The sequence below is a fragment of the Lutra lutra genome, chromosome 18, assembly GCF_902655055.1.
Source record: "Lutra lutra chromosome 18, mLutLut1.2, whole genome shotgun sequence".
In the NCBI taxonomy this organism is placed as follows: domain Eukaryota; kingdom Metazoa; phylum Chordata; class Mammalia; order Carnivora; family Mustelidae; genus Lutra; species Lutra lutra.
This window is the reverse complement of record NC_062295.1, coordinates 21,572,917-21,588,203: the sequence shown is the minus strand read 5'-3', so window position 1 is coordinate 21,588,203 and position 15,287 is coordinate 21,572,917. Positions and strand designations below refer to the sequence as shown.

Genomic DNA, 15,287 nt, shown 5'->3' with positions numbered 1-15,287 from the left:
CTATTACTTTACAAGCAGAATCAGTAAGGGTGGGAGGGGCACAGAGTCCTATGATCCAAAGACACCCGTGTCCCCCTCCACACGTATTTTAACCTTTCTGAAATTAGGGTCCGTCTTAGAATCCACAGTGTCTCGCAATTGTCTTTGGTTTGGTGACAGTGACATGGTTGCCCGAGAACTTCTGGCAAGATTTAAAAAAAAAATAGTACCAGCATCAAAACTCAAAGAGTTAGTTTCAACTTGAAACAAAATCTCTGGGACAAGGTGGCATGCTCTTTTAAGAAGTGTCACACCACCCACAGTCTTGATGTCCCAGAAGAGGACATTGTGTGAAAAACGCAAATATCAATGAGTCTGAGATGAAAAGAGATTCACAAGAGTTGGACTCTGCATGGGAAGATGTTTTAGGCTAACTTGACCAGTTTATTTTGCTGAAATTTTCCATTTTATATGTGCACCGGGGTGATAGAGGATAAAAATCTATGTCTAAATAAGTCTAAATGAGCCCTTTCAATAGATGGAAAATAAAAATGCGGAGTGATAATAAAGCATCATGTCTTGGTTTAATTGGCAGTGTTTTTTCTTTCTTAGTGGGATATAAAGATGCCCCCTTCAATCGATGGCATCTTATATTTGCTGGAATTTAGTTCCCATGGATCCCAGCAGGTGAAATTGGCACCATAGGCCCCTGCAAAGTCTACACATGTGGAGGACTTGGCACCATCCGAGGAGAGGGGGGGCTCCATTTTTGGGGATCTCTTCTGTGCCCCAGGAACAAAGCCCCAGCTTTGACTTTCTTCTCTGAAGATTCTCTTTCAGACAGCTTCTGGTTTATGGCTGCTCAGTGGTGCTGATAGAATTCAGGAAAAATGCAAGCTCCACAGAGGGAAGGAGGAATCCTCAGACTGTCATAAAGACCAAGAGAGAGGGCTCCCCAGGCCCCTTCCGGGGAAATCAAGGGAAATTCCTGGAATGAAGATGAAGACACCTGGTGTCTTTCTCTGTCTGTCTTCCTTAGTGTCAGGGACCTGGGCTGTGACCGTGGCTCAGACAGTGACTCTGCAGCACAAGACCTGGGGAAGGGAGCGCTGAAAAGGAAAGGGGCAGGATCTACTAATTCCAGTCCTTTCCTGTCCTCATCCCTGTTCCCTGTTGTCCCCGCCACTGTGTCCGTCTCTGATTGTATCGGTGAGGTGAGGCTGGGTCATGAAGCGGTAACAAACATTCCCACATCTCAGTCAGTGGCTTGTGACCTCAAAGATTTCAATTTCTGTTATGCTTTCTGCCCTTCACAAGCCCCTCTTCATGCAGGAATCTGGTGGACAGAGAATCCACCATCTGGGACATCCCAGCTCGTACATCATGGCTAACAGCCATGTCATATGTCAAGTCATATGGCCACAGCTCATATCAAAGGAAATGCAATTTTACCATGTAACCAGAAGACTGAGAGATGGAATATTTCCAAAATACCCTACTGACTGTCACATTAACTGCATCCCCATTTCTTGCCAGGACCATGTCTGTAACCGCTCTCATTGCTGACCACACTCTGTCCCTCATAGTCTCCACATCCCTATCACGTGCCTACGAGAAGCTTCTGAGACCCTGAGTCCTGGGATTTCCTTCTGGAAAAGTAGACCAGTTTCTGTTCTTCTCCTCTGACACCTGCCACATCGTATGCTTATTTTTGTGGCTGATTGCCCCACTGGGCTGTGAGCTTTCATTCTACAGGACAGTGGCAATTCATTCTGTGCCCCCTGTGCCCAGCACAAAGTGTGACTCAGAGGAGGTGAGCATTTGGAAGAAGAATGGGTAATTAAATGAAAAATACAATGAGCCTGTGAAAGAAGAAAGTTCTAACGCAGAGGAGTCCATGTGTCCGTATAGCCCAAGCTGGAATCCTGCTCTCTGACCGTAAACTGGCACTGTCAGAAATGCCCAGGGATCTCAGTGTATGTGTGTGTGTGTGTGTGTGTGTGTGTGTGTGTGTGTGTGTGTGTGTTTGTATATGGAATGTGTGGTGACCCTGGATTTTGGACACATCCTTAGGAGCTGAGCTGTGGCCTGGTTGAAAAAAGGCAGGTTTGGGTAGGTGGATCTCCATGTGTCATCTCATTCCTAGATACTGAGAAAGGCTATCACCAGATCAACTGTTTGATCTAGACCAATGGTTCTCAACCTCCCTACCCCTGCTCCCCCAAAGCAAATGGCATCCACATGACTGCCTTGTTATGGGACATATGCAGCCTATGATCAGAAGCACAGACAAAGCAGAGCCTAGGTTTTATGCAATCCCCAGCAACCATCTGTGTATCCACTGCTTTCTTTGTCTGCAAGGAAACTGATTTGAAAGTGTTAAGAGGGAGTAACTTTTTGACAGCGTTCTTCTCAGGACACGTTTTGGCCGCAGGCACTATAAAACCAGTTAAAACGTCTTTTGCAAACAAAAGGGAGTTTGTTTATTTAACCAACAGGTTCAAGGTAAATGACTTCAGGCACACCTGCATCAAAAGATGTGGCCAGGTGTCCACTGAGGAGGTTCCTCTGCTCAAAAGAACACACTGACATTTTCGAGCATTTTCTCCCTTCTGGGAACTGTGCTAACACGTTGCATCGTGTCCCGTCACACTTAATCCTCACAACACTACGAAGTAGGTGCTATTATAAATTACGTGACGCCGCTGAGGAAATGAAGGCTCAGAGATGTTTAGTAACGTGCCCAAGGTCCCACAGCCAGTAGGCAGGAGGCAGAGTCAGGACTCCATTGCTGTCTGACTCTGGCTTCCCTCTTAGGTGTCACATTCCTGCTTCCAGCTTGAGATATGTATCCCACTACATCCCTGACTCTTCCGCTCAGATTCCAGGAGGCAGGTTCCCTGAGGGGCATCGTTTCAGTCCTTAGGGGCTCCAGGACTAGAGATGTTGTCACCTGTCCTCGGCCCCCTTTCTGCAAGAAGCCCTTCACAACCCTTTCCACCTTTTACTGACATCGCTGGTAGTGGATGACTCCACCCCTTCATTTCCCTGCCACGGTTGATTGGAGCAACAGTGGACACGTGACCCAAGAGCTGCCTGTCCATAGGCTGGCCCACCACCTATCACAGTGTGGCTTGGATGGGCTTCGCCAATCAGATTCTCTCCGGCTATTTAAGCTCAGACTCAAGGAAGTTCCGGTCGGTGGTGGTCGTCCGACGCCGAGAAGGTTTAACTCAGTGTTGAATCGTTGGAGGGGCTGTTTTGGACAGCTGAGGCCCAGAGGAAGCTAGGCGGCTGACACGGGAGGTCTCGGCCGCTGCAGAAGGCAGAGCAGCCACGCCACGAAGGAACGACTTCCTGAAGGTGAGCAGCTGTCTCTGCTTTGCACTTCCGTGCTTGGTACCAGCCCTTCCTGCAACTCTGGGATGCTTCCCACAGCGGCCTGTGGACGGAAGCATTTCCTGTCCTCTTCCTTCGGTGCAGAGGTTCAGGGAGTTCATGGAAATAAATCAGGTGGAAAAGAAGTTAGTGCAACCCGCGGTTGCTGGGCTCCCACGCTGTGCGTCAGGGACTGTGCCAGGTTCCGTGGGTGGGGCCGGGATCTGTCGGGAGACCGGGACTCTTACCCCATTCCTGACTTCTAAGGTTCGCCGAGGGCTTTGCACACACATCAGGCTCTGTCTTGCTTGTGCTCCTCTGATCATGGGCTGGATGTGGCGGTGGGGCCAAGGCGTTCATGTGGAGGTCATTTGCCATGTCAGGTGGTGGGGGTAAGACAGTAAGTGGGCAGGGAGGTTGAGACCCATTGGGCTAGACTGACTGTTGATCTGGTAACACCTCTTGGGTCTTTGTGAGGCACAGAGGCCAGGTCAGCTGTATCCGCAGGCCTTCCTAGACCTATGACTTGGGGAAGACAGTGGGCTTTCTCCTTCCCTCCAAACCCGCAGTGGCCAAGGTTTCAGCAGAGGTGGGGAGCAGAGTATGCAGACTGTCCTAGCTGGCCCTGGCCATGCTGACTCTTGGAGTGTTCAGCCAGCCTGAGGTCTTCTCTATGGGATCCAGAAGTGAGTCAGAAAAGCCCACGACCTCTCCTGAGTGCAGGGAAGCATCTGGTACCCTGGGACCCAGGATGCTCTCTTCTCTTTCCTTCCTTGGTAGCTTTTTCTTATTTTCGATCACACAAAACAGTGTATAAAGCACACACACAGTGTTTTAAAAATGACACTAAAACAAACACCCAGGTTGAGAAACAGAACGTTACAGATGGACCCTCCCTCCTAGATGCTCTTCCTCAATGACCAGTTTGACCCCCTTTCCAAAAATTACCACCATCCTGAATTTTGTGCTAATGTTGTATTCATTTTTGCTGCTGTCTGGTGTACTGTTGCATGAATTGACTACAGATTCTTTATCCATTCTGTCAAACGGACACATGGATTGCTTTTCATTTGAGGGGATTATGAACATTCTGGTACACTTGTTCATAGGTTGATCTAGGTACATGCCTGGGGGTAAGACAGTCAGCTCAGAGGGGGGTTTTCTTACCTAAAACTTGAGAGGGAACTCCAGCCTGGTTTCAGAAAAGTGTTTGGACCAATTTACGTCCCACCAGCAGTGTGTGTGAGAATTCCTGTCATTCCACTTGCTTGCATTTGCTAATATTTTACTTTAAAATTTTTGCCCGTATGTTTGGTGGGAATTGACATCTCATTGTGGCTTTAATTTGCATTTTATGACTACAAATGAGAGGGAGCATCTTTTCTATGTTTATCGGTTGTTTGAATTTCCTTTTCTGGAAAATTCCTGTTGGTGTCTTCTGCCATTCTTTTTCCTGACGGGTTTTGTCTTCTACTTACCAATTCATGGGGGAATTCTCAATATAATTTGAACAAAAATACTTTGCTGGTTTGTTTCATGTGGTGTAGATATCTTCTCTTACATGGATACATTCTTTTTTTTTTTTTTTTTAAAGATTTTATTTATTTATTTGACAGACAGAGATCACAAGTAGGCAGAGAGGCAGGTAGAGAGAGAGAGGAAGGGAAGCAGGTTCCCTGCTTAGCAGAGAGCCCGATGTGGGGCTCGATCCCAGGACCCTGAGACCATGACCTGAGCCGAAGGCAGAGGCTTAACCCACTGAGCCACCCAGGCGCCCCACATGGATACATTCTTGAAAAAAATTGAAGTGTGGCTGATACTGAAGCTCTTGAAATCCCCCTCGATCCATCCCCCTTTCTCTCCAGATGTAACAATGCTTAGCAGTTAAATGTGCTTTCAACCGTTTTCTGTGTATTTGTGCAAACGTGTACATGCATACCCACACGTGTGTGCACACACACACGTTCCTATAGGAATAATGTACATTGTTTTCTTCAGTTAGTTCCAATACATGTGGGATTATACTGTGCTGATTATTCTGTGACACTTTTATGCCACTTAATATGTCCTAGGATTCCTCTGTCTACGGTCATTTATCTCGATCTAGCTCTTCTTGTTTATCTCCTCCATAGTATTCCGTAATATGATTGTATTATTTTAATGTAGTCATTTCTAAATCTGTCAATATTTAGATTGCTTCCATATTTTCACTATTACAGTTGATATTAGCAGCAACCACCGTTTACGCCTCCTTGGACCTGAATATGAGTAGTTTTCTAGGATACTCACTTAGCAGTGGCTAAAATAATACACCCTTTTTAAATTGCTGTAGGCAAAATAAAAATAAAAATAAACACAAAATAAAAGGGACACGTGGGTGGCTCGGTCAGTTGAGCGTGCAGCTCTTGATTTCGGCTCAGATCACAGTCTCAGCGTCCCGAGGTTGAGCCCTGTGTCAGGCTGGGCTCGGCACTCAGTGGGAAGTCTGCTTGAGATTCTTTCTCCCTCTGTCCCCCCATCCCGTCTCTGCTCATGCTCTCTTTTTCTTACAAAAAAAATAAATAAAATAGATTGTAGTAGTTGCTGTCCAGTTGTACTCCCTAAACCTACCAGTTTTCATTTGAGAAACACTATGTATAAGTACCCATTTCTCCACCCTTTTACCAAGCCTGGATACTGCCCGTCTGCAGGTTTTGTATTTTTTTTTTTTCTCCATTTGATCGATCTGAAAGGGTTTGTCATTGTTTTAAAACTCTAGTCCCAGGGCGCCTGGGTGGCTCAGTGGGTTAAGCCGCTGCCTTCGGCTCAGGTCATGATCTCAGGGTCTTGGGATCGAGTCCCACATCGGGCTCTCTGCTCACCAAGAAGCCTGCTTCCCTCTCTCTCTCTCTCTCTCTGCCTTCCTCTCCGTCTACTTGTGATCTCTCTCTGTCAAATAAATAAATAAAATCTTTAAAAAAAAAACAAAACAACTCTAGTCCCATGATACTTTGTGGGATTTTTACATGTTAGTCCATCCTTATTCTTTGTTGCTTATGAGTTGCCTTTTCTATATTTTGCCCATTTTGCGATTGGGTTATTTTATGTTTTGATGGATAGATATGAATTTTTTGACAGTTAATTATGCCCAAACCATTTTTCCACCTGCTGGAATTTCAGTGGAGAACTGTTACCTAGTTTAGTTCAATGCAGTAATTTTCCAAGGGATTCCTGTTTTCCAGACCAGCATGGTCTGGGAGTGATGAACAGACCAAGGCACCCAAACCCAGATAAGTAGTGGCTCCCGGGGGGTGGGGAGCTTGTGTTGCTGCTGGGTCTGTCCCCAAAGAAGGGGGTGGAGTGGCAGATTCCTGGAGCTCAGTTACCTGGGGTAGCAGAGGCGTCATCTCGAGAGCCACCATTTAGTGTGGGCCTACTCTGTCCCAGCCATCAGACCCACACGTCCCCTGTTCCTACAGCCTCCCTGGGAGACGCACATGTTATCCCCATCAAGTAGATGAGAAAACCGACGCTCAGGGAAAGCGGCTTCACGGCAATCTTGTAGCTGGGCCAGGATTCAAGTGTGGCTCTCTGCCTGACTCAAAATCTCATTCTTTCCATTGCAACATGGTGCCCTCGCCAAGAGGGTTGCCCATAGCATGAATTGCTAACGTTATTACTGCTGCTGTTATTACTACCCTGTGACTAATACTGCCAACAAATATTACTCCTTCTCCTATTACTATCAGTATTATAGATGAACTCAGTAAACGCTTTTTAAAATTTTATTGTGATAAGAACACTTAACACGAGATCTATCCTCTTAATGAATTTTAAGAGTTCTGTGTGTGATTGTTGACTTCGGGTACAGTACTTGGTCAAACTGTCCTTCAAAACGAGGAGAGGCAAAGACTCCAGTAGCAAACAACACAATAACATGAGAAAATATGAAGCTTGTTAATTCAGTTGACCCTGCCTGTGCCAGGCACAATTTCGGCAAACCCAGGCTTGCTCCTCACTATAAAGGGGCTTACCTTTTAGGGGCTGGTGATAAAGCCCATACATTTTGAGTTCTGCCTATGTGGTAGATGCTGTGCTTGGTGCTTTATGGGCATTATATCGTGTAGTTCTCACAAGGCCCCTTGAGAGTTAAGCACTATTATTCATCTCTGGTCTTGACTCAAATGTCACCTCCACCAAGAAGCCTTCCCTGACTCCCTATGGAAATGGATCCTCCCCACCCCATTCTCTCTGTCCTGACACCCTGTATGTTTCCATCATTGTTCCAATCTCATGCGATCATTATCTGTTGGTTGATGATCTGTCTGCCCTGCTAGGACTAAAAGTGACTCATGTCTCTTGGGCTCACCACCACATCACAGGCCCCCAGCACAGCCTCTGCCACACAATAAGCAACCAGTCTGTGGAATAGATTTTCATCTTGTATGTGGGGAGACTGAGGCTCAGAGAGGTGAGCCACTTTCCCAACAGACATATACTCCAAATACTTCCAGGAGAGGCAGAAACAGGACTCTAATCCTGGTCTTTCTGATTCCAGTGCCCAGTCGTGGTTCACGGTACAATATAGGGACTTCCTGATTTGGGGGCTGCGTTCTGGACTTGTGAGGTGCCATTGGAGGTGTGGTCACGTCAAAGTGCTGACTCTTAACTGGCTTTATTAAAGCCAATCAGCAGACCAGGCCCGCCTCTCGAGGCAGGTGTTTTGAGAGTCACCAAGGGTTTCAAGAGGCCACTCCAGATTAGCAAGGAACATTCCACCAACCTCTCTGATGGGAGAGGACACTGCTCACTCTAGTTGTCTTAGAAGTTTACAAAGTAAAGCCAGTGAAGATCTTAGCACCATCCGGCCTCTGAGCTAAGGGGCAGGTTGCCTACGACCCCCTGGTGTTGCTGTGAGCTGGGAAGGAAAAAATTTGTTCCAGACGTGGTGGCCTTTCTGTTCTTCTGTGTTTCCTGGTCTCTTACCTCAGAGTCTTTGCATAGGTATTGTCCCCACCGCTGGGAGCACCCCTCCGCTACCATCCTCACTTCCTTCACCTGGAAAAAGGACCTGTAATCACTTATTGTCATTCAGCTTAAAGTTCCTCCTTGGCGAGGCCTTCTAGGGCTCCCCCGGTCATGCCTGGGGATGCTCTTACGTGTTCCCATGGTACCCTGCACTTTCTCCCAGACATTCCAGAAAGCACCTCTTGTTCACCGTAAGAGCTGTAGCGTCCAGTTTAGTGTCTAGGATCTAGTAGGTGCTCAGGAAACATTTGTCATAGGTGCATGGGATATCCCATGACATAACCACCCTTCCTGGCAGAGGTGCCCCAGATCCACCGGAATAAGCAAAAGCAGAGAGGATTGGGGTGCCTCTGTTTAGAGGGATGCATCTGTCCAAGACTAGCCCTGGCTGGGTGTGTGAGGGGCCGTGATCCAGGATGACGGCTCTCCCCAGCAACCGTAGTTAGCAACACTTTGATCTTGGACTCCTAGCCCCCAGAACTGCTAGAGAATACATCTCTGGGTTAAAGCCACCCTGTTCTCTGGTATTTTGTTGTGGCAGCAGACCTAAGACTGATTATTCCCCTTGGGGAAATTGAGTCAGCTCTCTACCTCCTTTGCTATAACTCTGGCATCTTGGTTTATCAAGAGGCTTTTTCTCAGGGATGGCTCACCTGGAGCCAGTGGCTGTGGCCAAGGAGTACCAAGCCACCAGCAATTTCCACCTTTGGAGCTCTTGTGGTCTGGAAAATGCATTTCCTATAAACCTCATTAGGGCCAAATACTCAGCAATGTGCACTAATATATTTAGCTAACTATTTAATTGGGCTATCAGCAGCAGTTTCAGAGGAGTCAGGTTGAGTAACAGCAGAGTATGTCTATCAAGAAAAAAATGGTAATGTGTCGGCGGGTAGGCACTGCGAGAGACTTACCAAGTCTGTCATCAGCGTAGTCTACCAGAATCACTTCCTTCAGGTGGGGACCTTGTTGTGCTTTTCTGAAAGAAATGCTGCTGTAATTACGTTCACTTTTAGAGCACCGTGAAATAAATGAGAAACCCCAGATACACTAATATTTCTCACCTTACACTGCCTCCTGCAGAACTGGCTGCTTTACCCTTTGCAAAGGAGGCTTAGTCTTGGAAGAGCAGTGAGGGGACCATTTGGTACTCTTCTGGACCCTTCCTGACAGCAGACGTCAGAGTCCCAATTGTGCCCTATGGCGCTGGTTAGTCTTGGTCCCCCAGAACGTCACCTGTATAACCTATGGCCATCTCTAACATACCCTGCTCGGAGCCACTCACCACCCCGCCCTCCCCCAACCCATTCCTAATCTGTTACCAATTCTGTTGATTGTCTGTGGCAGACGTGTTCAGCCTGGCTACTGTGGACTGCTCTGCTCCTCCTAGCGCCAAATTGTGAGAGCGCTGTGAGATCTCTGCTTTCTCCCAAGGTGCAGGGCATTTCCATCATTGTAAAAACCCCATCACATGTGCTGCTCCAAAGCCTCCAAAGGTCGCTCAGCTGTGTGTGCCTACTACACAGATGTACAGGGGAGCTAACACACGTGGGGGCTACTTCCAGCCAATGGGGGATGGGAGCTCCTCGGACTCCCTGTCTTCCAGTGGACCAATTCTGTGTCCAGTAGTAGTTCTTTTTGGTTCCTCAGCTGGTTTCCCCAGTGGGACTGAGCTCCAGGAGCCCACAGGGGTCCTTTGCTCCTTGATGTACCTTTTACTGGTTCATCTCCCTTTCCTGTTGTCTCATCTTCACTCTGGATCTATTAGCTTTCTTTTTTTTTTTTTTTTTTTTTTTTTTTTCCATTTGAGAGTAGTCCTTTATTAACTGGCCCGATTACAAAAATAATCATAGTAGATACCTTAGTTCATTCTTCGAATAAGCCTATTGATCTGGTCTTCCCTGTTGCCAGCATCTCCACCTTCCACAAAATGGGTGGTCTTTTTCTTCATCCCCCCTCGTGGAGAAGATAATTTGAAGGGCCATAAAAAGTTGTTTGCCTCTTTGAAACGTTTTCCAACAGTATAGATCTCGTGAATCAGATCCTCCATGCAGATGATGCCATATTTACCAAGAGATCGGGCAATCAATGTGTTATCTGTCAGGGCAATTCGATTCTTGTTGATTTTGCCATAACCACGCTTGTAGATCAATTCATTCACTGACTTCAGGTTAGGGTATCCCCATGCTATATATGGTTCCACAATCCTTAACATGTTAACTGAAGCCTTGTTGAGCTTAACAAAGGTGCCATTGAAGATTTGACGAAGGCGAAGAAGCTGCAACACCTTTCGAACCTTTGGGCTCACACCATTGATACCTCTGATCCTGATGACAAACGCCAACTTGGGTTCTGCAGGTACGTAGAAGTTGCCGGCTTTTCTCGCCATCCTCGCCATCCGAATCTCAGTCCTGTACATCTGTCTGTACTCCTTGTGGTAATGCTTAGCTTTTTCGTAGATGAGCTTCCTCCTTGCCTTTTGAAGCATCTTTTGAGCAAACTTCTTCCTCAGACGCTTGATCTTCAGCTCTGCGAAATTCCTTCGCTTCTTTTTCAGGGTTTCTGGCACAGCAGGAACCTTCTTTTTCTTCTCTTCTGCACCCTCCATGGTTCCAGCCGGAAAAAAGAGCTCTATTAGCTTTCTTTTTGTCGTATTGTCTTCATCTGATACCGATGTCAGTGAAACAGCAGCTTCCTAAAGTGAACCTAAAGGGTCATCCTCTTCTATGTTATGGAAGAGATTGTGTAGAATTGTTATTTTTTTCTGTAAATATTTGATCGACTTCTCCAGTGAAACCCTCTGGGCCTGGAGACTTCTTTTGGGATTTTTCCAAATTATAGATTCATTTTTCCTGATACTTTACAGGGCTACCTAAATTACTGGTTTCATACTCGGTGGGTTGTGGCCACCTGTGCTTTTCAAAGAGTGGGTTCATTTCATTTATGTTACCAGATGTATGGGTGCAGCCTGTACGGGTCATTTTTAGTATTCCTCTATTATCGTCCTCTGGATGCCTACAGGGTCTGTAGTAATATCTCGCTTCTTTCCTGATAATGGGCAATTCGTGTCTTCTCTCTTTTTGTTTTTGTCAGTCTTCCTATTGTCAATTTTTTTGATTTTTTTCAAAGAACCAGATTTATGTTTCATTGATTTTTTTTCTACTGTTTTCCTATTTTTAGTTTAGCTGATTTTTTGTTTTTACCTATCTTCTGCTTCCTTGTAGGCTTATTTATTTTTTTTCCTCAGTTCTTGAGACGGTAGCTGAGATTATTATTGGAGAGTTTTACTCTTTTCTCCTGTAAGTATTTATGTAAGCTATAGATTCTCTGTCAACATTTCTTAATCTGTGTCCACAAATTTTGTTATGTTGTATTTTTATTTTCATTCATTTCAGTGTATTTTTAATTTCCCTTGAGACTTCCCCTTTGACTCATAAATTATTTAAAAGTGTATTGTGTAGTTTCCAAGTGGTTGGAGGTTTTACTGTTCTCTTTCTGTTATTCACTGCTAGTTTGATTCTACTATAGTCAGAGAACACATTCTATATGATTTAAATTTATCGAGGTTTGTTTTCTATTCTAGGAGATGGTCTATTTGGGTTTGTCTTTTGTGAGCCCTTGGAAAGAATATGTATTATGCTGATAATGGGTGGAGTGTTCCATAAATGTCAACTAAATCCTGCTGGTTGATGATGTTGTTGAGTTCTTCTGTATCTTTACTGAATTTCTGACCAGTTAAGAGGGGGTGCTGATGTCTCTGATTGTGATTGTATATTTGTCTATTTCTCCTTTCAGTTCTATCCATTTTTGTTGCACATATTTTATACTTCTATTGTTTGCTGCACACAAATTTAGGATTGCTATTTCGTCTTGGCAGATGGATTCTTTTATCTATATATGGTGTTCCTTTCTGTCTGTGATAATTATTTTTGCTCTGGAGTCTACTTTACCTGACATTAATATATCTTGCTATTTCTGGTTAAGTTTTCAGGATACATATCTCTCCATCCTTTTACTTTAAAAAAAAAAAAAAGAGAGATTTATTTATTTATTTGAGAGATAGAGGGCAGGCAGAATAAGAGGGAGAGGGAAATTCAAGAAGACTCCCTGCTGAGCACAGAGATGGAATTGGGGCTCGATCTCATGACCCTGATATCACAACTTGAGCTGAAACCAAGAGTCAGATGGTTAACTGACTGCACCACCAAGGTGTTTCTCCATCCTTTCACTTTTTTTTTTTAAATTTATTTGTCAGAGAGAGGGAGAGAGAGCAAGCACAGGCAGACAGAATGGCAGGCAGAGGCAGAGGGAGAAGCAGGCTCCCCGCCGAGCAAGGAGCCCGATGTGGGACTCGATCCCAGGACGCTGGGATCCTGACCTGAGCCGAAGGCAGCTGCTTAACCAACTGAGCCACCCAGGCGTCCCATCTCCATCCTTTCACTTTTAATCTACACACATTGTTACATTTGAAGGGAGCTTCTTGTAATGAGCATGTAGTTAGGCCACTCTTTCTTTTAATTGATGTATTTAGACTCCTTATATTTAATGTAATTATTGATATGTTAAGGGTTAAGTTTGCCTTCTTATTTTTCTGTTTTATGTTTGTTCTCTCTGTTTTTAATTTCTCTGTTTTCTTTTCCTTGCATTCCTGTGGGTTACTCGAATAATTTTTAGAATTCCTTTTTGATTATAGTGTTTTTTGAGAGTATATTTTTGTATACCCTTTTTTAGTGGTGTTCCTGGATATACATTATATATACATAATTTTTAACAGTCTACTGGTGTGGTATTTCATCAGTTTAAGTGAAATGTGGAAGACTTTCCTCTCTTTACATCCCTTTACAAGATGATTTTACATATTTCTTCTACATAGATTTAGAAACACTTCAGATAGGATTCTAATTTTTGAATCAACCATCAAACATAATTTAGAAACCTCAAAGGGAGATGAAAACATACTGCATTTACCCATATCTCTCTCTTTTAAAAAAGATTTTATTTATTTATTTGAGAGAGAGAGAGAATGAGAGAGAGAGAGAGAGAGCATGAGAGGGCAGAAGGTCAGAGGAAGAAGCAGACTGCCCATGGAGCTGGGAGCCAGATGCGGGACTGGATCCCGGGACTCAGGGATCATGACCTGAGCCACCCAGGTGCCCCATCCATATCTCTTTTATTTACTCTTTATTGTTCTTTCTTCCTCCTTGATGTTCCAGTGTTCCTTATTTAATCCTTTTCTTTCTGTTTGGAGAATTTTCTTTTGTTGTTCTTTTAAAGTAGGCCAGATGGTGACAAATTCTTTTAGCTTTCCTTTATCTGAGAATGTCTTGATTTCTCCTCATTCCTGAAGGATATTTTTGCCGAATATAGAATTTTGGGTTGAGAGTTCTTTCCTTACAGCACTTGAAAAATGGGTTGCTTTCTTCTACCTTTTGTGCTTCTGATGAGAAATCCATGGTCTTTCAAATTATTTTCCCTGTTGGTAAAGTACTGTTTCTCTCACTGACTTCCAATTTTTTTCTTTTTCTTTAGTTTTTCAGGAATTGAATATAATAAATTTTGATCTGGATTTCTTTGGTTTTAGCCTATTTGCTGAGCTTTTTGCATCTGTGGGTTTATGTCCTTTGCCAAATTTGTTAAGTTTGACATCTCCAAGTCCTTTTCAGCCCCACCCTCTTTCTCCTCTTCAGGGACTCCAGTGTTAGAGGTTTTTGAGGCTCTGTTCAATTTTACTTTATTTTATTATATTTCTTTATTTATTTTTAAAGATTTTATTTATTTATTTGACAGAGAGAGAGAGGGATCATAAGTAGGCAGAGAGGCAGGGAGAGAGAGGGAGGGGGAAGCAGGCTCCCTGCCAAGCAGAGAGCCCAACATGAGGCTCAATCCGAGGACCCTGAGATCATGACCCGAGCCAAAGGCAGAGGGTTAACCCACTAAGCCACCCAGGCATCCCATTTTTTTTTTTTTTAAGATTTTTATTGTATTTATGTAATCACTACACCCAGTGCAAGGCTCAAGAGTCACATGCTCCACTGACTGAGCCAGCCATGTGCTGGCTCAAGTTTATAAAGTTTATAAAGTCTGTTTTCTCTCTGTTATTCAGACTGGATAATATCTGTTGTTCTGTCTTCAAGTTCACTGATTCCTTCCTTAGTTTCCTCCTTTCTTCAGTTGAGCCCATCTATTGGGTTCTTTCTTTTTCTTTTCTTTTCTTTCTTTCTTTTTTTTTAAAGATTTATTTATTTGAGAGAGAGCAAGTGAGAGAGAGAGAGAGAGAGAGAATGCGCAGGGGGAGGGAGAGGGAGAAGCAGACTCCCGTGAGCAGGGAACCCAATGTGGGGTTCGATCCCAGGACCCTGAGATCATGACCTGAGCTGAAGGCAGACGTTTAATCAACTGAGCCACCCAGGTGCCCCGATTGGGTTCTTTCATTTATACTATTTTTCACTTCTAGGATTTCCAATTGGTTCTCCTTTATATGTTCTGTGTCTTCTCTAAAGACTTTATTTCTTTGCCAAGGCTTTCTATTTACTCGTTTAAGTGATTTTTAAAAATTGCTCTTGGAAGCATTTTTATGATTGCTGCTCCAAAATCTTTGTCAGATAATCATAACATGTCTGTCATATCAATGTTGGCATCTATTGATTGTCTTTTTTTCATTCAAGTTGAAATCTTTCTTGGTATGATCAGTGATTTATTTATTTATTTTTTTAATGTAGGCTCTATGCCCAACGTGGGGCTTGAACTCACACTCCTAAGATCAAGAGTTACATGCTCTACTGACCTGATCCAGCTAGGTACCCTGACAAGTGATTTTTGATTGAAACCTGGACGTTTTTGTATTATGTTCTAGGAATCCGAGTCTTATTAAACCTTCTGTTTTAGCTGGCTTCCTCTGACATTCCTCTAGCAGGGAATGAGAGGGT

General features: G+C 44.3%; 1 protein-coding gene and 1 long non-coding RNA gene across 2 annotated transcripts in view; one reads left to right on the top strand and one right to left on the bottom strand.

Moving 5' to 3' along the window:
- Window positions 1-3,237: 3,237 nt before the first annotated feature.
- LOC125090983 (uncharacterized) overlaps window positions 3,238-15,287 on the top strand; it is a 207,117-nt gene continuing 195,067 nt past the window's right edge. The window contains exon 1 of the long non-coding RNA XR_007124539.1: window positions 3,238-3,342. This is a non-coding gene — a long non-coding RNA (uncharacterized LOC125090983). The remainder of the gene's footprint in view (window positions 3,343-15,287) is intronic.
- LOC125090981 (60S ribosomal protein L7-like) lies at window positions 10,131-10,985 on the bottom strand. Its single transcript, XM_047714305.1, has one exon. The coding sequence runs from the start codon at window positions 10,967-10,969 to the stop codon at window positions 10,223-10,225; it is 747 nt and encodes a 248-aa protein (XP_047570261.1). The 5' UTR covers window positions 10,970-10,985; the 3' UTR covers window positions 10,131-10,222.

Coding starts and splice junctions, on each gene's coding strand:
- LOC125090981 (XM_047714305.1), bottom strand. CDS start 10,969: ATGGAGGGTGCAGAAGAGAAGAAAAAGAAGGTTCCTGCTGTGCCAGAA.